General features: G+C 34.9%; 1 protein-coding gene across 7 annotated transcripts in view; it reads right to left on the minus strand.

The window, feature by feature from the left end:
* R3HDM1 (R3H domain containing 1) overlaps positions 1–24,540 on the minus strand; it is a 131,123-nt gene extending 106,583 nt beyond the window's left edge. For 3 of the 7 annotated variants that reach the window (XM_028101264.2, XM_028101267.2, XM_028101262.2), the window contains exons 1-6: positions 24,453–24,540; positions 22,811–23,021; positions 7,873–7,914; positions 7,317–7,406; positions 3,077–3,191; positions 1,925–2,003 (exon numbers count right to left, since the gene is read on the minus strand). In XM_028101264.2, coding sequence (XP_027957065.1) covers positions 1,925–2,003; positions 3,077–3,191; positions 7,317–7,406; positions 7,873–7,914; positions 22,811–22,981 — 497 coding nt within the window. In that variant the 5' untranslated portion in view covers positions 22,982–23,021; positions 24,453–24,540. Of the gene's footprint in view, positions 1–1,924; positions 2,004–3,076; positions 3,192–7,316; positions 7,407–7,872; positions 7,915–22,810; positions 23,022–24,452 lie in introns of those variants that run through there. The other 4 variants (XM_028101268.2, XM_028101266.2, XM_028101263.2 and 1 more) reach the window with 3 other exon arrangements.
* Positions 24,541–25,221: the final 681 nt, after the last annotated feature.

Consider the following 25,221-nt stretch of genomic DNA (forward strand, 5'->3'; position numbering starts at 1 on the left):
AAGACTATTTCTCACTGTTCATTACTGTCTTAAAAATCTTTTTAGCATCCCTGGCTTCCCAGTAGCACTCCACACTCACTGGGACTCACCACCCCATAATGTTGGTACAATCTTAGGTCAAGGACAAATGGAAATGGGCTGTCTTCATACCTCACCAACACCTTCCCCATCACTTTCTAGAATCACCTGCCATATGCCTCCCTGCTGGAGCCAGAATGTGTGTGAGAGAGGAAGTATACTATTCACACACTACTGTATCTTTTTTTTTTTTTAAAGATTTTATTTATTTATTTGAGACAGAGAGAATGAGAGAGAGAGAGCACATGAGAGGGGGGAGGGTCAGAGGGAGAAGCAGCCTCCCCGCTGAGCGGGGAGCCCGATGCGGGACTCGATCCGGGGACTCCAGGATCATGACCTGAGCCGAAGGCAGTCGCTCAACCAACTGAGCCACCCAGGCGCCCAACACTACTGTATCTTGTCAATGCACGTGTATCTATCTAGAATGCCTTTCTCATGCTTCTCTATAAGGACAGCTTCTACTTAAAGCACCGTGAATTCAAGGCTCAGCTCAGGCATATATTTTCAGTGAAGTCTTCCCATATCCTTTCAAAACGAGGTTGAAGCCTCCTCCCTGGATTTTTATAAAACTCCAAAAACTTCTTGAACAACATCAATTCTATTTTGTTTTTTTAAAAAAATTTTATGTATTTAGTTGACAGAGAGAGAAGGAGAGAGAGTACACAAGCAGTCGGGAGTGGCAGAACCAGGCTCCCCACACATCAATTCTATTTTAATTATATATCATGTCTTCTTTTCTAGCTCAGAAATGGTGAATACTTTAGGGTAGAGATTATATCTTCTTTATCTTTATATCTACTATTTTTTTAGCACAACGCTTGGAACATGACAGATGCTCAGTAAATGCTTGTTCGATGAATTAATTGTTCTATTGGGACCACTGAGGAATAAACTTGAACTGAAGAAAAAAAATAAGTCATGCAGACTTGTCTTATCTTCTTCCTCACTCCATACTATATACTCCTTCAGCCCTTTTTACAAGGAGACTGCTTTCCATTTCGGTGGTTCTCTTTTTGGCGTTTATGTTGAATGTAAAATAGAAAACCCAGATGATACTGACTACAATAAATCCTGAATGAAAATAAAGATTATCTTGAAGCACAACATAAGCCTCTGTGAGACTAAAGAGAATTATTCCTGTTTTCTTCCATGTGCATACACCCAAAGAAACTGTTTTACTTTCCTTTTAGTGTATGTTAAAAAACTATCACTCCGGGAAGCTAACATCTAGAAGAGGGATTCTCAACCTTGGAGTCTTCTACCCCATGGACGTGTATTTTGTGGATAAGCCTTGTTGTGGGGAGAATGCCACAAAGGGGTCAATGACCTACCAGAAAGTTAGAGTCTATTCATTAGTACCCTGGCAGTACAAAGGGTTTCACAGTGACCCACATAAGGATCTTAAAAATCTATGGGTTGAAGGTTAATACCTAAGAAGGAACAAAAATTCTGCATTTAGCTAAGTTCAAAAACTCATATAAATGAATACACCAAGTTCTTATGTGGTTGGGAGTATTATTACGAGGGAAGTTTTTTCTTTTTCTTTTCCATGATTCATGATTACCTCTCTACCTCAATTAAGAGCCAAAATATCTTGGTGACTGTATTTCCAAAAATTCCTACAAAAAGGATGAGTTACTTTTATATCATGGGACATGAATAATGCAAAGAACTATTTATACATGTTCATATAGACCAACAACATCTTAGCCCTAAGAAACTAAAATGTTTCTCGTGTTCTTCAAACACTGCAATCTTATTCTAATATTCTAACTCAGTAATGAAAACAAACATAGCAAAATTATGGTACTCTAAGCAATGTAAACCTTATAAATTTAATTTTTACCTGGGATTGTTTTTTAATGTATTTACTAAAAATTCATGTAGATCTATGCCAGTTGAATCAGTGTATTCTTGACTGGAATCTAAAAAACAACAACACAAAAACCCAGTATAAAGCTGTTTGAAAACAAATCCCTTTCCCTTTCACACATGATGCATAATCTTAAATGAGATGCCCCACATGGGAAAAAAATTGACAAATTAGGAAAAGGGAGTTTATGATGAACTCAGATGACCACAAGCTTTCTATTCCCATATAATAAACGTGACATCGATTTATATAACTGCATGTACATGCATGTCCTTAAAATTTTTTCTCACATGTGCCAGTTTAATTTACTCTAAATTCTTTAAAGACCCTTTTATATACACACAATTCTCATGATTAAAAATGCCTCCTTGAGTGAAAAGTTAGAATGAGTTAAATCATCTACATTTAGTGCAAATTAAGACAGCTTAGTTCAGTTATGAATATATGTAGAGGCAATAATTTGGAGGTAGGTAGGAATTCTAGTTCTGAAAGAATATTTAATTAGATTTGATCACGTCTATCACCAAAGGCTTGCTTTCAAAATAGTTTTCCAGACTATGCATGCATAGTTTTGCATATTTAAGGTTTTCCCCCTAAATGTAATATACTTATGCTGTTTATAATACCGGCCAATGTAACTGGGTTTACAAATCAAAGAAGCATTTTTACTGACTTGCAATGCTAGATGATGGTGGAGTTCCTTGAAACTGATTATGAAAGATAAACATTCTGGGTTTCCAAGAATATTCTTACTGGATACTGAGTATTTTGGCATCAGATCGTTGTATCATAAAGAATTAAAGAGTAGTATTATTTTTAGCAGAATCAAGTATTCAAATTATAGTGATTCCAGTATTCCATTATGAGAGACCAATAAGAGGTCAAGAGTTACCTGCCTCAGTGATCCTGGAATATGTTGCAGTTTTTTGGCTGAAGCATCTTACTGATGTTCAGATTTGTGTTGCCATTTTGCCCAGATGAACAAATATTTTATCATCCCTTCAGTCTGTTCTGTTAGCATTTTTACTACAGATATACTATTTTTAATTTTTCTGGGGGTAAAGGATGGAATTACTGATGTTAAAATTAAAATTTTGTTTGAAAACACAGAAATAAATCGCAAACCTCTTGATAACATTTTTCTGGGCAACTTATCACTGGCTTTTTCTTTTTCTGCTTCATCTTTTGAGGGCTTCTCCTCTTTTTCAAATGATTGCGTTAACTGGATCTGAATTTTCTCCTGTTGGAAGGCAAAATCAGTTATAAGTGAAAATATAAAGCAATTTAGTTAATACCATACATTTAATTTTTGAGTAACACAAAACTGTATAGAGGAGGAAAGGAACACAGTTTTTATGTTATCCAATTAGATTCTTCAAACTGGAATACAACTTAATATTTTTGTTTTTATCTAAGTCTAGACAGAAAATGTTAATGTTTTGAGTTGAATATATCAATTGAAACATATCCTCAAAATTACTTCAGAGAACATAAGTATTTTCTATATTACTCTGAAGGTATCTACTTATGAAACCCCTAAAGAGTCAGAAGCAAGGTCTTCTTAACCTATTTTTGTACTGGAGAAGCCACGGCCAAACAAAAGAATAATAATTATCATCAATTATGACAATAGGAACGAGTGACGAGTCAATACTTAAAAAATAATTTTTTGAGTATCCATTATAATCTCATACTCCTCCATTCTCTTAACATATAAAAATGTAAGTAAAACTTTCCAAAACCAAATCCACACAACTGATTATTTTTAATTTATGATTTACACATTACTATTCCTCCTTCAATCACCACAAAGTTTTAGAAAGGTTTCAAACAAGATTGTTTTCCTTCTGGATATGTAATATTTAATTGTGAAGTAATCACATTCTATAAAACTGAAAAGGAGAAGGAATTCTACATTCCATTTCAAAAACAGTGTCATTACATATAATTTCAGAACCCAAAGAAATTGTTGGAAATGAATTCACATATCCTAATAAGGCAAAAAAAAAAAAAAAATCAAATCACATTGCTCTGTTTATTCAGGCAAAGTTATAAAGGTAGAATAACTTCCAGACCATTTCTACTAATGCTAGAGGTATGATCTATTTGTAGACTAAATGATGCTATTCTTTAGTGATGAAAAACTCTGATCAGATAATTACTTCACTTTTCTGGGTGATAGCTGTGGTGGAAATAGGTCTAATAAGTCAACATCAAAGGGGATATAAATTTCAGGAGTTAAACTTGCAACCACAAGAATTTTATTAACCTTCCCCCCCCACATAATTTTTTTGAAATAATATTTGGCAGGATTTCAGATCATATATATGTATTTTTTCCTATAGGGATGGTGACTGCTATTTTTATCTCCTTTTACTTCTGCTTCCCATTCTACCTCAGTTCAAATTTGTGCTTAGAATACAGGGCAAAAGCTCTGCATGGCAATTTTTATTAGAATGATGAATACTTGCTTTATGCCCTTCCTTTATCTTGCTTACTAAACTTCATACATTAAACAACTTCATATATTCATCAACTGGTAAGTAATTTTTCTCATTATGACTCATTTTCTAATCTACTTTCCTTATTTTATTCCTAAATGTAAAACAGATATTTAAAAAGGAATCCCAGAACTATGTTTCAGAAGAAGAATATTACAGAAGTTTTCCTGACTTATAAATTCTACTCCTACTCAAGAATAATCTATGGAATCCAGGTTGGAAGAAAAGATTTCGCATTTAGACCTTCACTAAAAGGAACTTCCATTATCAAATTTCATTGCTAAATTCCCTTCCCAAAGCCCTGCATTTTAATTACAGATACTGAATTATTTTATCAAGATGGAATGTATTTAAAAATCCAGTAGGCTTTATATGTCGAGGCCTTGCTTTCAGTTGGTACTGAGGCCTTGTTTTTAGTAGCAAATAAACAAGACATATTTTAAACTCAGTAGTCCTTTTAAATGAACTCTTCTGACTATAAATAACTGGAAGGATAGCAACATCTCCATAGGAAACTGTAATTCCTTTACTCTTCACTCTGTCATTGAAAGCTGTTATTGAGGTCACTTCCCTCTCATAAGCTCTCATCAGACACAAGTGACATTTCTCTTTTAATTGCCTCTCAATCTTTTGAACAATGAGTTTTATTCCAGATTAATTCCTCAAAAATCACATTCTGAAGCAGGCATTATTAGTTGGAAAGTGTCTCTACTGCCAAGAATTAGATACTACCACATTTCATGAGAAATAGTTCATTTTCTAATTCCCGTTCAGGTGCAATTTAGCTAACTCAAGGCTTGGAAGAAGACAACTTTCTACTAAAAGGAATATCTTTTGCTCAGAGAGAATAATAATGGGTTATTATCTGAAAAGAAAAAATATATTGTATCCAAGAGAAACTGAGAAAGAACCTATTAAGTGGAATACTGAACTCTGGCATAAATACCTTATTCATTTTTCACATGCTATAAACTCAGCTTTTTGAACTTTATATAAACAAAAATTATTATCTCTGATCAATAATATATGTATTAATATACAACATACAATCTTGATATTTTTTCTCATATAAATTTTCACTAGGCATATTTACGTAGCACTGTGAGAATTTCCCCTCTAATATTTTTCAGATCTGGTTAAAATGTACTGAATAAGACCTAAGATCACATTACACTTTTTCTCAAAAAGTATGTACTTTTTCCGTATTAACAGTCTTATGAATGCCTGACCCTTCTCATTTTCTCAATAACCTTGGGTTAATTCCATGAGGCTAAGATGATGCAACATTTTGGATAGCGGAATGAAGAAATGAATTTTCAAAAAACGTTACAATATCCACTGCTCCACCTTGTACAGGTGTACTGTTTACTCTGACTTGTACAATATAACTTTTAAAATTGCTATTTAAAAAAAATTTCATTCATTTCTTCCAAAGTGTGCCATAACTCTTCAACCTTGTCAACAACCATGTAAAAGCCAAAGGTTAACATTTAAAAATGTTCTCCAGGCAATAATTCTTAATAAAATATTTTGATTATATTTCAGCTTCTTGCTTGAAAGTCCATTATTTTATTACTAACGTCTATCTACTTTATAGAATATTCAGTTATCTTCTAACCATGTAGTTAAATTTTAAATAAAAATCACAAATTTTTAACCCCATGTTCCTGACACTTGAACAAATTTCAAAGGAAACGAATCTGTGTATATTCTTCATTGACAATAAATAATTTATTTTCAAAACCTTCCTTTTCTTGTATTTTGGAAACAAAGAAGTGAAGTATTTTTAAAGAACCCAACACGTTCTAAATATATGACAACTATCTTCAATATCTATAGGAGGGTTTTGAGAGTAGAAGCTTCTAAATCAAGGTAAAGCACAACAGTCTGTTTTTGAATTAATAAATGTACAATTGGCATTTATTTAAAAAAAAAGATGTACAACCTGCCATGGTCATTTTTTTCCTTCCTCTTTTTAGTCATAGTTTCTAAAATAACCATGAAGTTGCTTTAATTCTTTGAAAATGGATTATTGGGATGTAAGGGGATATCAGACATGCACAATCCCTTAAGAAGTAGAACAAACCACAAAAAGGCAAAGTTATCACACTTGATGAAAACATTGGTAGAGGGTCCTAAAATATTTATGTATAAATGTCCAAAGGTAACAGGAGACAAAGATCAATGCATAGTTAAGATTATTAGAAAAGTAAAGCCACAGCATTAAAAAGAATACAAAAGGCAAACTGAACCATTTGCTTGAAACTCAGTTGTTCAATATTTTACAAGCACAGACAGAAGAGAAATTAGAAGTATTAAACTATTACAGCCAACCTAACTAGAAAACTGGCTTCACCATGCATTCAGGTTAATAAGTAAAATAATACATCAAGCCAAAGTCTTGGGTAGTCTCTCCTCTTCACACACAAGCAGTAAGTGTTTAACAAATTTATAAAAGCCAAAATCAAAAGGGCAAATTTCACCACAATTACATTCACTCTCAGTACTACTTTAATATTTTATAACTTTTCAAGAATCATTTATAATCCCTTAAAGTCATATTCCCAGTTATGTATATAATCCCTACATTTTTCCAGAGAAGCTACTGCACTAAGCCTTAGTTGAAGTAGTAAGGTTTTTCCACCTTTTCATGTGTATCTTCAGTAGCAAGTATTATAAAATGAGTTTCACTCATTAAAAATAAAACAAAAATATGAAAACACATACATAATGCACACACATGCATATACAACTTTTATTTAACCTTATGAAAAAATACTCTCCAGGAAGCAGGTTACTGCACCATGTCTTTAAATAACAATTTTTTTTGTTTTGTTTTGTTTGTTTTTGTTTGTTTTTTTTACCTGGTTCTCCTGTGATATCTCTGCTGTAGGGGGTGGTGGAGATTCTTCACACACTGCAAGGCTCCGAACTAGCTTTAACTTTGAGCTTGACTAAAGAAAAGTATTTAAAATTAACACTACATTTCACAAATCTAGGGCATATCCAAAAGCCCCCTAGAGTTTCTTAGAAAGTTTCTTTATAGTTTCTGCCATGTATAAAAGTAGGTGAAATGTACAAGTTAAATATATCATTAAATATCACAAAACCTTTTGTTAAGAGTGAAAACAAGTAACTGCAGTTTCAAAAACTGTAGCAATAGCAAGAATGGGACTAATTCTAATTTCAAAACCCAAAGAATGGTAAGAAAGCCATTTTCTCTATAGAGAATCATTAAAGATATAAAAGCAATGCACAAAAGCGACTAGGCAAGACAAAAACCCCAAATAAAAGAAAATAAGCTTTCTGCCCCAAACAAAATATGACAAAACTAAACTGAATGCAGCGCTGTATGAAAACAAGGATTCATCAAGCATGAAGGAAGGCCCTTGGCATGCCAGCACAAAATATTTACTATACCTTAGACCTTTTTCCTGTCTGTCCAAATGACTGCAATGGCCGCTGAACACACAAGAAAGATTTGTATTAAATTTCATACCGAAACAGAGAGTTTGTTGCTTAATTCATAATCCTAAACCACAGAGAAACTACCTGCACAAAGTATTGGAAATGAGGAAATCAAAGTTGGTTTTAAGTAAAAAAGTACTGATTCCTCCCAGAAGCACACTTGTGGAAGATTCTCTAAAATCATTCTGTGGGTTGGTATTTTCTTTAGGTCAGCAAATGGCCACAATTCCCATGTTAACTGAGCTAAATGGAACTTGTAAGTTAACTTCTTAGGTAGTACCAAAATAAAATACACTTAAGTTATTTTATAACACACGATACTTTAAGATTAGGAAACACACACACACACACACACACACACACACACACACATACACAAAACCCTGAGGCATCTTCAGTAGCTGCACTTAGAAAAGTTCCAAACTTACTAAGAAGAATGTTTCAAATGCACACTGAGTCAGAGTACAACCATCTACCTACGGCGTCTTTTCAACACTGTAAGAAGTTCACCACCAGTTTATTAGTGATGGAATCCTATTTGCCTGGTCTAGGGTAAGACAATGAAGCAGAAATGAAGAAAAGAGGGCAGAGTTACAATGTGCATGTACATTCAGCATGACTGTAAGATTGTCAGGGTTAGCCTGGTGATGGGTATTAAAGAGGGCACGTTCTGCATGGAGCAATGGGTGTTATGCACAAACAACGAATCATGGAACACTACAACAAAAATTAATGATGTAATGTATGGTGATTAACATAACAATAAAAAATAAAAAAAAGATTGTCAATCACATGACTGGGACACCTGCTGGGGCAACCAGCTGTAGTTTGTGATACCACGCTTTGGTTTGGGAAAGCAGCTGAAGTGTCTGTGAAATAGAGCCACATAGGTTTTAAACACACTTTACCTACTCCAATCTACCTCTCTAACCCCAATATCAGACAGGTATCTATCGTTCATACATATTAAAACCAAGAAGCTAGTTTGGTACCAAACATGAAACATAAAAAAAAGTCCTTAATACCTAGATTAGCATGCTTGACCTATGAAAAAAAGCCACCATTTCATTCTAACATCCAAGAAAGCCTTCTGTAAAACCAACAGAAATGAGAATCTGCAGTACCAGTGTGTCCTGTCCCCCATTTTGTGTCCAAAGTTCTTGAAAGATAAGCAGCACTGTATTTTGGGGATTTTGTCCGTGGATTATGCATACTACAAATTTAGCAGTGACAACAAGAGGAAAATAGAAAAAATAAAGAAAAATGACTTTCCATGTCTTACAGAGAAGGAAGCGGCACATTAAGTGCATGCAGATGCACATGTCAGTGCTCCCTACGAGAGCTTCTACATGTCAGGACTGTCCTCTGTTCCCATTTACTTTCTTTAATTTGGTCAAGAGGATTTCTAACAGTCTAAAAACAGAATTAAAAAGTTATGCTACATAATGGAGTGAGGGCTTATAGGCAAAAAAGTGGGAGAAAATCAATAGATGAATACTAGAAAATGCACAAAACTAAATGAGTTCCAAGGCATTAGAAGAAAAAAAGAATCTGTAACTTACTCCCATCCTCAGTCATCCCTTATAATTCTAAATATCAGGGGTATACAACTTTCTATTAAAAAACTTTAAAATAAAAGAGATGAGGAATTGGCAAATACAAGCTATATTTCCTATGCAGGAGGGCTGAATTTAAATCTCTAGCTTTGCTTATAAGTAGGTGGTCCTGGTCAAATTTTTCAGTTTATTCTCATCTGTATAAAAGCTCATACTACTTGTACTAGTTTTCAAGGCTCTTGAATAGGTTCATTAAAAGACAGATTTTAAAAAAGGGGTTTTGTAAAACCTAAAGCACTATATATATGTAATAGGTTATTAAAGGTTAGGAATCTAGGCTGTCAGAAGACCAATGTCCTACTTCTGCTCACTAGCCGTAAGATTTAACTTAAAAAAAAAAATTAAGTGAGGATACTGTATGTTATTCCTATGGTAATGATTTAGAGTTTTCATAGACTTATACATGCATTCACCAGCTCAGTTTTAATTCTGTAGGAACCTCTGATGACGATGAAGATGAAAAGAAAAGAGAGAGGTAAAATTATCTGAGTTTGACTTCATTTAATTAACATGTTCTAAGTTCCTGCTTATATACAAGACACTGCCAGGCACTGGGGCTACACAGATAAGTAAGACAGTTCTGGTCTCAAGAATCTTATAGTCCAAGTTCAGAATTACTAAACAGTCAAACAGAACCCAAGACCTTCAGAACCTCAGTCTAGTGCACTTTACATCAGACCTATAAAAAACCTTCTGGTGGATCAAATACTCTCTGTGGCAGACAGAACACTAAAGATGGCTTCCCCAAACTCCCATCCCCTGATTATTTAATCAAACTCCAATCTAAATATAAGTAAGGCTGTGAAGGGGGTTTTATAGATGTAACTGAAATCCCAAATAAATTGATGTTAAGAAACAGGGATAACTCAGCTGGGTCTGATCCAATCAGGAGAGCTCTTTAAAAGTTTAAAGTTTACTTTAGTTGGAAGCAGAAAGGCAAGTCAGAAATAAAGGGTGAGAAGGACATGACACACCATTGCTGCCTTCAAGATGGAAAGGCTGTGGGAGGACTGTAGGCAGGCTCTAGGAGCAGAGTGGCCCTTGGCTGAGAAGTCAGTCAGGAAACGTGGATCTCAGACTTACAGCTAGCTGCGAGGAACTAAGTTATGCCAGCAACTGGAATGAGCTTGGAAGCAAATTCTTCTCCCAAGTCTTCAGATAAGGGCCCAGCCTGGTCAACACCTTGGATTTTGGCGTTGTGAAACCCTAGACAAAGAACTTGGCTGAGCCCAACTTACCTTCTAATCTACAGAACTGTGAGTTGACAAGGGATGTTCTTTTAAGCATCTAAGTTTATAGAAATATGCTCTGCTACAATAGAAAACTAATACACTACTACATAAGTAGATTATAACCTGCCAAAGTGGCATTACTCAATAAAAATCAGTTATAATTTCACTTCAAATAGCAAAGAACTGAAATTACATAATATACACACAAGAACAAAGCAGAGAAAAACAAGTTCTGTTTATTAAAGTAAATAGCCTTTGTTTTATATTTTGGTATCGATTTGGCAGCCAGATTTGGCTTTAATAAGAACACAATTTCTTAAAAAATGTATCTTATTATTTAAAGCATGCTTTAACTTTTCCCCATTTTTTTTAACCAGAAAAATACACACACAAGTTACCATCTTAACAATTAAGTATACAGTTCAGTAATATTAAATACATTTATAACATTGTACAACCATCACTACCATCCACATCCATAATTTTTTTCATCTTGTAAAACTGAAACTCTATACCTAATTAAATATAACTCCCATTCTCCTCTCCCCACAGTCCGGGGCAACCACCATTCTTCTTTCTGTCTTAATGTTCTATTTGAAGTACTTCATGTAAGTAGAATCATACAGTATTTGCCTTTTGTGATTGGGTTACTTCATTTAGCATAATGACCTCAAGATTTATCCATGTTATAGCCTACTGCAGAATTTCCTTCCTTTCTAAGGTTGAGTAATATTCTATTGTATGTATACACCAAAATGTGCTCATCCGTTCATATGTTGATGGATGCATTTGGGTTGATTCAAGGTTTCAACTATTGTGAATAATGTTGCTAAGAACAAGGGCATACAGATATATATTCAAAATTATGCTTTCAGTTTTTGGGGGTTATATACGTAAAAGGAGAATTGCTGGACTATATGGTAATGCTATTTTTAATTTTTTGAAGAACTGCTATACTGTTTTCCATAGTGGCTGTCCCATTTTAAATTCCCACCAAGAGTGTACAAGGTTTCAATTCCTCCCCATCTTTGCCAACACTTGTTTTTGATATCCATCCTAATGGGTGTGTGAGGTAGTATCTCATTGTAGTTTTGATTTGCTTTTCCCTAATGATTAATGATGATGTGTATCTTTTCATGTACTTATTGGCCATTCAGAGATTTTCTTTAGAGAAATGTCTATTCAAGTCCTTTGCCCATTTTTGAATACAGTCTCATAGTTGTGCTTTTAGGAATTCTTTCTATATTCTGGTTATTAATCACTTGTCAGATACACGATTTACAAATGTTTTCTCCTACGGGTTGCCACTGCCTTTTTACTCTGTTGACAATGGCTTTTAATGCACAATTTAAAAAAATTTTCATGAAGTCAAATTTGTCTTTTTTTCTTTTGTTACCTGTGCCTTCGGTGTCATATCCAAGAAGTCATTGCTAAATCCAACATTTTGTCCCAAGTTAATTCCCCTCCCCCTTTTAGAGATTTGATTTATATTCCCTTTGGTACTCTGATTAGAGTAAGACCAGTGAGAATTATGCTTTATAAATACTATGAGATATGACTTTACATTGATTGTATATGGAGAAAAATTAACATTGGAATTAAGGCAATAACTACAAGTGCAAACCAAGCACATTACTCTGACACAGCCCTTAGTAACAAGCTCTTTGGGTTAGGTGATAATTGATATTGCTGCATGGCGTCAGTCATTTCTTTGAAGAATAATCTTTGAATGGCTTCATTCATTTAAAAAATACCTCCTACTGGCCCACAAAGGCCAGAGGGAGCCTTTGCTAATCTCCACTAGTGTCACTTGCAATCACTGTGCCTAGTCTTCTGATACACCTGACTGAACATCTGTTTTACTTGTACAAGATCAATCTTCAGTGACCATGATCCCGATTAGGGTGGAGCCATCTGTGCTGGCACCTTTCATGGACTAGTAGAGCCTCTCTACTAAGCAGTAAGAAAGCAAGGTGGTTCAGGGCACACAGCAAGATGGTCTTCAAACCACTTTTAACTCAAGGCCAACACTGCCTAACAAATCTTGATTAGCCATCCTGGAATAAGCCTCCATGGTAGTTTTCAGCTGAGAAAAGCTACTTATGGCAAGAATCATGTTAAAGACAAAGGACTAATCTGTCCTTAGTCTCCCCTCATCAGCCTGATAGAGATGCTGAGTATCTTTCCTGAGCCAATTTGTGCCATGTGTGCATGTGAGTTTAGCATTTTATTTTCCCTTTCTAAAACCCATCCATCTTGAGAACACCCTATCTTATCTCTCATCAGACAAGTCTCACAAACTAGGAAGCAAGTCAAAGCCTCGGACAGGGATGCCCCCTGGAGTGTCCTCATTTTTGCAATGTAACATCTACAAGACTCAGCAAAAAGAGCTTGAGTTCGCTGGAAAATGCACTGAAACACAGATGGCGCTTTTAGGGTAGTTGGGCAAAAATGAGGTATCACTGCTCTGGAAAAAAACAAATGGAGGTAGAAGGCTAGAGGCGAGTCTCAATCATGCCACTGGCTCTCCAGGTGACCCTGTGTAATTCATTTCCATCGGCGTAGGTATCTGGAAAATGGAAGGAGTGCTCAGATGAACTTTGGAAACTTTAGCTCTGAATCTTTGAGTTTAATGAATTTAACTCCAAAATGGTGGGTCATTACTTTGAGCTTCTCTTGCCAACTCAGGATCTTTTTTGGGAAGAAATGTCAATGGGATTAACAGAGGGCACCTCTCCTCCAAGGCATTTCTTCCCTAAGTTCTTAAGGTTTTCAGGAGTCCATGGTTTTCAAAAGGAAACCCATCCACTCTGAACCCAAACACATACTCTCAAGTTCCCAGGCATTGGGTCTGGCACCAGAAGACTAATATAGTCTTGTCTCAGATCTCAGCATTGACTCTTTTCTTGAGAATGCCACATTCCCTCTTTGGTAATACTGAACCAGCCTAGTGGCTTTCCTCCTGTTGTCTGTGGGGCCATGATCAGCATATCATTGCTCTGGGCTGTGTGTGTTTTTGCTGGAAACACCACAGGGTCAAGGAGTCTGGTGTGACTAATCATTTGGTTGGCGTAGCTTCCATAGCTTAATGGTTGTTTTCCTTTACTAGTGTTGTTGCTTTTCTCTTAGGCATCTTATGTCCTCACTGTTCAAAGTACAGCCCATTAGCCTGTCAACAGCCAATGCTGGCATCAGCTGGGAGGTTGTTGAGATGCAGAATCTTGGGGATATCAACCCACACCTTCTTCAGTATGTTTTGTGGTTTTGTAGTTTTCACCCTTTGACCTCCTTAAAGTTGTCAACTTTTAACAGGTCTGGCAGTCCCAGCTCCATGGCCTGTTCTCTCTCAGGTACGCAGATTGTAGCAGGTATGCCTGGGGACTGGGGTGTCTTGGAGGTAGGGTCAGTTAGGGACTGAAAAAGCCCTCTTGGCTGGCCCCTTTGGTGTCATATTTAAGAAATCATTGCCAAATCCAATGTCATGATGCTTTCCCCCTGTTTCTTCTAAGAATTTCATATTTTAGCTCTTATGTTTAGGTCTTTCATTCATTTTGTGTTAATTTTTATATACAGCATTAGGTAAAGCTCCAACCTCCTTCTTTTGCATGTGGATATCCAGCTGTCCCAGTCACCATTTGTTAAAAAGACTATCCTTTCTCCATGGTGTTGGCACCTTCTCAAAAATCATTTGACCATATATGCAATGCAAGAGTCTATTTCTGGGCTATTTTCTTACATTGGTCTGTAAGTCTGTCTTTTTGTCAGTACAACAGTTTTGATTACTGTAGCTTCGATACAAGTTTTGAAAATAGGATGTGTGAGTCCTCTAATTTTGTTCTTCTTTTTCAAGACTGTTTTGGTGGGTGTAGGGTGGAGCAAAATGAGTAAAGGGAATCAAGGAGTACAAATGTCCAATTAAAAAGTAAGTTATAGGGGATGTTATGCACAACATGGGGAATATAGTCAATAATATATTAATTTTGTATCCTGAGATGGTAACTAGATTTATTGAGGTATACATTTCACAGTGTATACAAAGGCTGAATCACTGTTGTATACTTGACGCTAATATACTGTATGTCAAATAATCCTCAATTAAGAAAAATTATTTTGGCTACTCTGGGTCCCATCAGATTCCCTTTAAATTTTAGAATGGGTTTTTCTATTTCAGCAAAAAATGTCATTTGGATTTTGATATGGACTGCATTAAATCTGTAGATCATTTTGGGTAGTACTGACATTTTAACAATATCAAATCTGTTCATAAACATGGGATGTGTTTCCATTTAGTTATGTCATTTTAAGCAACATTATACAGTTTTCATTGTACAAGTCTTTTACTTCCTTAAGTTAATTCCTACGTACTTTATTCTCTTGGATTTTTTTTAAGGGGGAGCAGAGGGAGAGCAAGAGAAAATCTTAAGGAGGCTCCATGTCCAGTGTAGAGCCCAATGTGGGGCTCCATCTCACCACCCTGAGATCATGACCTCAGGAAAAACCAAGAGTTGGACACTTAACCAACTGAGCCACCCAGATGCCCCAGTATTTTATTCTTTTGATGCTATTGTAAATCGAATTGCTTTTATAATTTCCTTTTCAGACTGTTCATTGTTACTGTATGGAAGTGCAACACATTTGTGTGTGTGTGTGTGTGTGATTTTGTGTTCTGCTACTTTATTAGTTTATTAGTTTTAACGACTTTTTAGGGAATCTTCAGTTTTCTACATATAAGATCATCTGCAGAAATTTTATTTCTTCCTTTCCAATTTAGATGCCTTTTATTTCTTTTTCTTGTCTAATTGCTCTGGCTAGAATTTACTAGTACTATGTTGAATAGAAGTGGTGAAAGCAGGCATCTTTGCCCTGTTCCTGATCTTAGAGGAAAAGCTTTAAGTCTTTTGCTACTGAGTATGAACAATGTTGGTTCTTCATATATGGCTTTTATTATGTTGATGCAGTTTCCTTCCAAGTTTTTTTGAATGTTTTATCAAAAAAGGGTGTTGAATTTGTGAAATGCCTTTTCTGCATCAAATGAGATGATCGAATGTTTTATTCCTTTCATTCTGTTAACATACTGTGTTTGTACTGATGGATTTTTATATGTTGAACCATCCTTGAATTTCAGGATTAAATCCCACTTGGTCAGGGCATATAATCTTTTCATATGCTGCTGAATTCAATTTACTAATATTCTGCTAAAGATTTTTGCATCAGTGTTCATAAAGGACATTGGTCTTTAGTTTTTTGTAGTATCTTTGTCTGGCTTTGGTATCGTGGTAATGCTGGAAACACAGAATGAGTTAGGAAGAGTTTCCCTCTCTGTAACTTTTTGGAAAAGTTGGAGAAGGATTGGTATTACTTTTTAAATATTAATTTATCTTAGAGAGAGAAAGAGAGAGCAGGGGGAGGGGCAGAAGGAGAGGGAGAGAGATAGAATCTCAAGCAGACTCCCCATTGAGCACAGAACCCAATGTGGGGCTTGATCCCACGACCCTGAGATCACAATCTGAACCAAAATCAAGAGTCAGACACTTAACCAACTGAGCCACCCAGGAGCCCCTGGTATTACTTTTTTAAATGTTTGGTAAAATTCACCAGTAAAGCCATCAGGTCCAGGGCTTTTCTCTGCTGGAAGATTTTTGATTACTGATTCAATCTCTTTACTAGCTACAGGTCTTTTCAGATTTCGTTTCTTCATGATTTTGTCTTTTTAGGTTTTATGTTTCTAGCAATTTGTTCATTTCATCTACACTATCCAATTTGTTGGTGCACAGGCATTTATACTACCACAGTTGTTTATAATCTTTTTATTTTGTAGAACTGGTAGTAATGTCCTCACTTTCATTTCTGATTTTAGTAATTTGAGTCTTGTTTTTTCTTAGTCCATCTAGCTAAAGTTTTGCCAATTTGGTTGATCTTTTCGAAGAACCAACTCCTGGTTTCATTGATTTTCTCTATTTTGCTTTTCATTTTTACCAGAATTTTATTGTCACAGTAAAAATTTAGCAGGTTGTTTAACAGACCTTAACATCTCTAGAAAGATGCTAAGGGACAAGGTCCCCAATTTATAATTAACACTGTTTGATACAAGACATGTATTAGGCCAATAAATGCATGCAGAATATGAAATATGCTTAAAGAACTTCAGTTTGAAATGGGTCAGAACTACAAGCTACTAGCCTGGAGAAAAACTGAGGTTTAGGAATAAGTGGTTAAGGTGTAATAGCACAATAAATGTAAACTATTCTTAAATTTACTGCCCTGTAGATCAATTTTGAGGGCAAATAAAAACAAACATCATTGATGATTTCAGTACTTTGGTCTTTTGTTTACAATAAAGGAACTTTAAACAGATCTACAATTTGTTTCAGAATATGAATGTGGAAGGATTCTCAAAACATTACTTGTACCTTAATTGCTAAGCCAAACCAGACAGTTTTACAACAACAAAAGAAACAGAAACTTAAATCTATGTAGTCAATTTAATATAAAGAAATGGTACATAGGTTTTTTTTTTTTTTCTTTTTCTTTTTTCCTTACCATAAATGTCTCTTTTGGTCTAATAGTTTTCAGTAGTTTTCTTACCTTTCCCTGTACTACTAAGAATAGTTTAGATCTGTTTGAAGGCTCTTTATTATAAAAGAAAACTGAAAAAAGCACAAAAAACAAAACGTGGAACAATGAACTCTGACAACTAAGTACTGTTAAGAAAGAACAATCTTTATGAGTTATACTATGTGTTAGCATAAAAACAGCCACCAATTAAAGACCCTCAATTAAGAGGAAATCTATTTCAAAAAGGGGATTTTTTATATGTAATTACTATGAACAAAATAAATTATAATGGTTGAAATGCTTCAACTAAGACTCCTAATACACCTTGAAGAGTTTACTAATTTTCAGTACTCTTTAAGTTAATAGTAAGGATTAACGGTAATTATGTGGGAGGAGATAATGAATTGAAATGTTAAATGTCTAGCTAAAGGTCAGCAGCAATAAAAACCACGGAGTTGGGCTGATCATTTCCACTGGAATAATAGAAAACATAAAGTTTTCTGAGTTGGAAGACAGGACTTTTAAATCAATAAACCGACAAACCAACACCAATCACTAATTGGTTTATATCATTTAACACTTTGGGCAAAAGAACACAGGGTTAAATATCCAAAGACCTAAATCTTAGACTCTAAGGAAAAGTCCATGGATAAACTCACAGACTTATCTGGTTTACAGTTACCCCTTATATTAAAGATAAAGGATCTCAGCATCCTATTGGAATTTATTAGAGGAAGTAAAATATTATGTAAAAAGATTTCTACATCTGTAAGAAGTGAACTTCTTTATACATGTAATAATGAAGCACTGTGAAAAGCAAATGTGTTTATAAGTGCTAGCTATCTTATGTGCATATAACCCAGGTTCAATAGAAAGAGTACCAAGTCCTTGAAATAATTTAAAAATTAAAGTGCACTATGGGAAGTGAATTTTAGTTTTAAAAGTTGAACTCATTAAATATTAATAAAAGACAATAAAAGTACAGTATACAGATCTAGAACTTAATGCAAAGGAACAAAAACTGCACTGAAATTTTGGGGAGCTTATGTCAAAAAGTAAGTTTTTTTATTTTATCACTAAAAAAAGGATGTTGTGTGACAATAAAGGGACCAATGTGAGGAGCCATACAGTTGTACTATTGCTATTAAATAATTAATAACATGCTAATGATTATAAATGATACGGTTAAGAGAATCTACCATTTGCTAGGCTCTAACTGTATACCAGGTATGTTATGTACATCCTTTATATCTTTGTTAGACAAATAAGAAAACAGTTAAGATATGTATGATTTTGTATAAACAGACTTTTATTCAACCCATCAAATAAAAACTTCTTTGCATGTTTCATCAGTTAAGGAATTTAATGCCCATTAATCTGTTGAAGTGTACCTATACCTTGAATTTTTCTGATAACCTTATTAGATTGCCATTGCTTTCTTGTCTCTTACATGCCCCATCTTCCCCTTTTTAAAGATATGCATTGGAACTAACTCAGGGATACAAGATGTAAGAGTCTCATCTTGATTATCAAAGGGCCTGCTACAGAAACTGAGAATATACTAAACACCTACTTCAACTGATTCTGTGTCTGGAAAATTCACTCATATATGTCAGAAGCTGTTCATGCACTTTGGCACATAAAGGCCTAGTTGTTAACAAAAATCGGTTATTTCCTCCACAACAAAGGTAACCAACACAAACTGAATTGGCCATCCTATTGTTCAATAAATAGTTTGTCGATAGACCATTGCTTAAATTGCTCTAAAATATGTTTTGGATCGTGTTTACGTACACATGTACACGGATGAATACACCTAGACAAAACATCTGTCAAGTAAAAAGATACAACTGTATAAGAATGGGAAAGTTGAGTATGACCCATTAATAAGTAAGTAGAGTACAAGATTCCTAATTTTACATTTCAAATAAATTATTGCAAAAAAATCAACACAATTAATTTACTCTAAATTTAATCTGAAAATTCTATGGCTGAGAAAAACCAAACATCAGACGTCACATAAATTAGTTATACAAAGAAAACCAAAGCAAACACTTCCTCCCCTGCCCCCACCATTCACCCCATATTAAATATCAGTTGTAGTCAAACAAAATTTAGAAACTTGGCTCCTCATCACCTCTGTCTTCTAAATACTTCATAATCATAGAAAGTCCAATATGCAACTTAAGATTTGCAATAGCATGTGGTATTAGAAAAGTTACTAAGCAAAAACTATGCACGATTATTTGGGACCATAATTATTAGTTCAGAACAACTCCATAGCAATTACATGGGTAACTTAACTTCTCGATATTAATGTACACAGATTGCTTGAATTAGCACTAAAGTATTCTTAAGGAAGTAATCCTTAAAATTCTGTAAAAGATTATAACCTGAAACAAAACTTTGAATAAAAAACACAACTAAAATTTTTTAAAAGTAGAGAGTCACGCAAGTAGAATTATTTATAAAAGCAAAGGTTAAGGAGCTCTATTAACAGTCTCTACTTGTAACTATCCACCGTGATGTCCAATGTTTGCTGGCTTCTCCCTAGTTGGATGAAATTTTTAATGTAAATGCTATCTTTAACAGATAGTAGAAAATCGTAAGATTTCTTCATAGTATTAAAGAAGCTAATATATCCCTTCATTTAAAAATGACTTTTTCTAGGGGCACCTAGGTGGCTCAGTTGGATAAATGTCTGCCTTCAACTCAAGTCATGATCCCAGGATCCTGGGATGGAGCCCCACATTGGGCTCCCTGCTCAGAGGGGAGTCTACTTCTTCCTCTCCCTCTGCCCTTCCCTCTCCACTTGTGCTCTGTCTCTTGCTTTCTCTCTCTCTCTCAAATAAATAAATATCTTTTAAAAAAATGACTTTTTCTAAATAAAATACTAAGGGGATGGCCAGGAAATTAAGACTTGGAAATGGATAAAATGTATGATTGTTGAGGAAAACATTTTCATTTTCCTAGGTCACTTCAAGTATTACTGTACTGAAGCAAGACAAGTGGACATAAGTTTATTCATGGTAGTTCACTTTCAAAATGATATAGAAGAAAGTAGAGAATATATTGGTTTATTCAAAATTCTTAATGGGAAACCTATGTTAGTTCACACATACATCTAAATTTGAGTAAAAATAACAGTTGCTATTTTCGAGCCCAACATAGGGCTCGAACTCACAACCCTGAGATCAAGACCTGAGCTGAGATCAGGAGATGCACTCTTAACTGAATGAGCCACCCAGGTGCCCCTAACAATAGCTGCTACTAAAATTAAATCTTTAGGCAGTATCTTAGAGGTACCAAAGAAGGATGAACTGTCTACTAGTATGTTAGAAGAAAGGCATTTCATAAAGAGTAATTCCATATTAAGTTAAAAGGTAACTTTATATTAGCCAGATTCTTGTTAACAAGATTCTATTCTCTTAACACAGTTGTTCCAAGCAGAGTTAATATTCTCACACATAGTAAATTCTTAATAAACATTTGAATAAACTGTGAATATAGCATTCAATGGATTAAATGAATTCTCATGTTCTCTTTGTTCCTCTTCCCAACCTTTAATACAGTCATGATGCTATATGGAATATGATATCAGAGACCATGCCATTTTTGCTTACTACAGTATTTCCTTGACATAGAATAGGCCTTCAATAAGCGTTTGGGTAATGCATGAAATTTTCCTATAATATCAACAATTGGGCCATGATTCGACAGTCATCATCAGAATGTTCTTGTGCTTATTGCCAAGGGCAACACAATAGACACAGTAGGAAACGCAATAATCCAAATTAATCACTTGTTTATAAGCATGACCTAGAAGAGTGAACATTAGGTGTAAAAAAGGGACTAAAACGAAATCTTCTACTATTTCAATCATGAATGCAATAGAATTTTAGCAGATTTTCTCTGATTCAATCAGGATACTGGCATACTGCCATCACCAAGTATAGTGATTGCAGGCTTGGCAATTTTTTGTTTTAAAAAGTGCTATTACTAAAAATGCCTAGGAAAAGTACGTGATTTCTCCCAATTTCTTAGGTAATTACCACTTGACTATACTTGATAAGTGGGGCCTAAATGCTTTTTTATAGCTGTGTGAGTTGTTTTCATTTTCTAACACATTTTTGGCATATACTGGGGAATAACGTTTTTGACTGAACGAAGGTATGAAATAACCTTTAAAAGAATCTTCTTTACTTATAAAACAAACAAAGACAAAGTAGCCCTCATGTAGCCCTCAAGATCTCCAGGATGTATTAAGAATGATAGAGTAATGATGAAATATTTTCTCCAAAAGCAGAATTCTTTATCCATAGGGCTAAACTAAAACAAGTGAGTTAAAAATAGTATTTTAAGGTAAGTTTTTTGTGGCAGATTAAAGGTCTTTCCTACTGAGAAGCAGGCTCTAATTCGCCTTCCTTTAAATCTGGATTAACTTTACTGACGTGTGTCATCAAAAGACAACAGTGGAAGAGACATTCTGGGACTTCTGAGCCTAGGTCAAAAGAACGCTTGCAGCTGTGCTTGGCTTTTGAAACAGTTTCTGTGACCCCCTGAGTTGTCACATGGTAAGTCTAACTACCCTGGGCCTCCCATGCTGGAGGGGCTGTAGGCAGGCGCTCCCAGTTCCAGCCAACACTACATTTCTGCCGTTCCCACCAAGGTGCCAGATATGTGGGTGAAACAGTTTGGACCTTCCACGCCAGCTCATCTGTCAGCTAAATACCAGCAAAAACCACTTTTGATGCCTTGTGCAATAGGAAGTTCAGTAAGCCAAGCCCTTTTTCTTTCTGACTCACAAATCATGTAATATTAAAAAATAAAATGGTGCTTAAAAATTATTAACCCTTTGTTTTGCAGTAACATCTTCTATAGCAAGAAGATAACTGGAACACTTAGAAGTGAATGTATGTACTACCTGAAATAATTTTTTACCTATCTTGAATCTGTTGACCAACTCATCAATTTCCAACTATGTCTGGAATTGAAAGCCTTCTCCACGGTTAATTCTGTCATCATATATGTGTAGTGACAAAAGCCTCAAGTGACTTCTTTTTTCCCCACCAACTACTTTTCTTAGTCATGGATGACTGCTTCCCTGGAGGGTTGTTTTTGCCAAGAGAACTATAGTTTTCAACGCTTATTCTGCTCTCTTTTAAGGGCTCTTAGGTTAGACTCTGAACTCTCATGACACTAACAGGTGCAGAATGGTACGAAAAAGTAGAAAGCCAATAAAAAACATATTGGCCACATACAAATAAAAGCAATTACATTACAAGTAAATACAAAGCAAATCAAAGATATAAGCAATTCAAAGAGCTACACTCAACAAGCTAATCCAGACCGCTAAAAAACCAGCCGGTCAACATGTCCCAAAGGATCAATTTAACCTTTTAGAATTCTGAAAGTGAGTTTGGTATAAAGAGTGTAACTATATCTTGAGTATTTAGTATTTGTAGCCAGAGAGAAAATCCTGTTTACCTGCAAATCAATATGGTTGTCAATACAACGTTCATTCTTCTCTGCCAAAATCTTCCCATAGTTTTCTGATTTGATAAGATTTTCAACTCTGGTTGTATCTTTCACTTCTGCCTCCAAATCCTTCATTGTTTCAGTTTCATTTTTTACAGTAACAGTATCAGACATCCTCATCAGCAAAGGTTATTTTAGAATTCTACAGGGAACTTGAAGCCTTAGCAAGAAAGGAAAAAAATTTAAATTCAGTTTGAAACATTTCTTAAATTCTTTGAAATGTTTGAAACATTTCTTAAATTCTGTACAATATTGACTAAGTGCCTTCTATGGTCCAGGAATAATGTTGAGTTTACAAAGGCAGAAGCAAAATTCCTGCTTTCAAAGAGTACAGAGCTTAGTGGCAGACATATACAAATTAAAAAAAAGCATAATACAACGAGATACGAGCTATAATAAGGATACCAGGTAATTCTGATGTACATATCACTTTTTTTTTTAAAGACTTTTATTTATTTATTTGACAGACAGCGAGCAAAAGCAGGGGTAGCAGTAGACAGAGGGAGAGGGAGGAGAAGCAGACCCCCTCACTGAGCAGGGAGCCCTATACAGGGCTCGATCTCATCATGATCTGAGCCAAAGGCAGACACTTAGCTGACTGAGCCACCCAGGTACCTGCACATTTCACTTTTAAAGGGTCTTAAGAAACATTAAGGAGTGAGCCATATCAAAGTAAAAGACAATGGTTGCAGAGTTATAAAAAATACATATTTAGATGACATGAGAAATCTTCTTTATCTAAAAGGATTTCAGGAGTATCATCCTGTAAGAAAAATGTATTCATATTATAGCCTTCATTTAGATTCCTAAAGTTCTAAAATTCTTAAATTTTCTTTCAATTACAAAAGGAAATAATTAAAAAAAATAGACAGCAACATTGTATACAAAACACAGTTGGGAATGTGCATTAATAGTCTGCATTAGGAATCAAGCATTGAAAACTTTCCTGACTAATGTGATTCAGTGCCTAACAACATGTATTACCAGACACTGAGGAAATCAAATCCATAGGATGCTAATATATTTCATATCTTTAGTGAGGATAAGAAAACACTGGGGACTTTATACTGGATATCAGATAGGAATGTATGAGGGACAAGTATCAATTTAGATCCTGTGAGAAATGTGCTATTGAAGAGGAGAACTTGATGTCAACAACTTATATTTTTTTCTAGCTTGAGATATAATTGACATATAACAATGTGTAAGTTCAAGGTACATGACATAATGATTTGATACTCACATATACTGTGAAATGACTGCCACAATATATCGCTTAACATAATAACAATATCTAAACAGACGAACAAAAAATATCTAAACACAAATTTCAGAAGTCCATAAACAATCTGAAAAGGTTAAAAAACAAAAAAAAGAGGGAGAAATAGATTCTAAAGTCACAGGTAGACTAAACTGAATTTAAAAGTCTTCCTTAATTATATTCCATACCAGAGTTAATTGGCTCATTCTCAAAACAATAAGGTTATTAAGAGATAGGGCATTTCTTAAAATACTCTGGTTCCTTGCTTTTTATTTGTAAGATTTTGAAAGAAAAAGGGATGTGTTTTTCTCAAGTGTTCAGACAGGTTACCTGACGTATCCTATGGAACTGGGATTGTGGTGTCCCACAAAAATAAAATAAAGTAATCCAAGGTTCTTTTTCGCAGTTGTCAGCCAGGATGTCAAGTGTATTGAACCATCTGGAATCTGGCAGGAGGAGTCCCATGTCCTTGTCACCACTGTAGGTTCCTGGGCTGAGGACTGTTGTGGATCAAATATATCATACCTTTCAGTGGCCTAAAATTAAAACGAAAGGAAATATTTTAATAAAATAGCCAAGAGAAATGGAACACTATATAGTAATTCAGAAATTAAAAATGCTACTGTTGAATTTATTATTTTCTTGTCCTAAACAAGAGTCAGAATGCTTAATTATGACATGTATTTTGTGAGCCTGAAGTCACTCAGGGCACATAGCGAATTTAGCAAGCAGTAAAAGCAGAGGGGAGAAGAAAAAAGGGAACTAACATATAATAAGAATTTAGTATGTTGTCAGTGTTGTAAGGGAGATAACTGTTTATTTTATAGATAAAGGAAAAAAAGGTTTGCCTAAGATTGTGACCAAGAATGCTTAACTCCAAGAAGAGTTTTCTTCCCGAGCTACAACTCTATGGACTTAAGGGAAGACTGAAGTTGTGAATAATGATCACACTCTAGGTTTTTAAGAGTACAAAAGAACAAAAGGTTGTAATAAGTCATTTAACATTTTCAAAGAAACCCACATTGGTCTGTTAAAAGCAAATGTCTATGAAGGGTAGAATGACTATTTTCAAAGACATATGAAATGCCAAAATTCTTCC

Source organism: Eumetopias jubatus, unplaced genomic scaffold (assembly GCF_037043125.1).
Source record: "Eumetopias jubatus isolate StellerSeaLion01/CBP00866 unplaced genomic scaffold, mEumJub1_p1.0 scaffold_3, whole genome shotgun sequence".
Classification (NCBI taxonomy): Eukaryota; Metazoa; Chordata; class Mammalia; order Carnivora; family Otariidae; genus Eumetopias; species Eumetopias jubatus.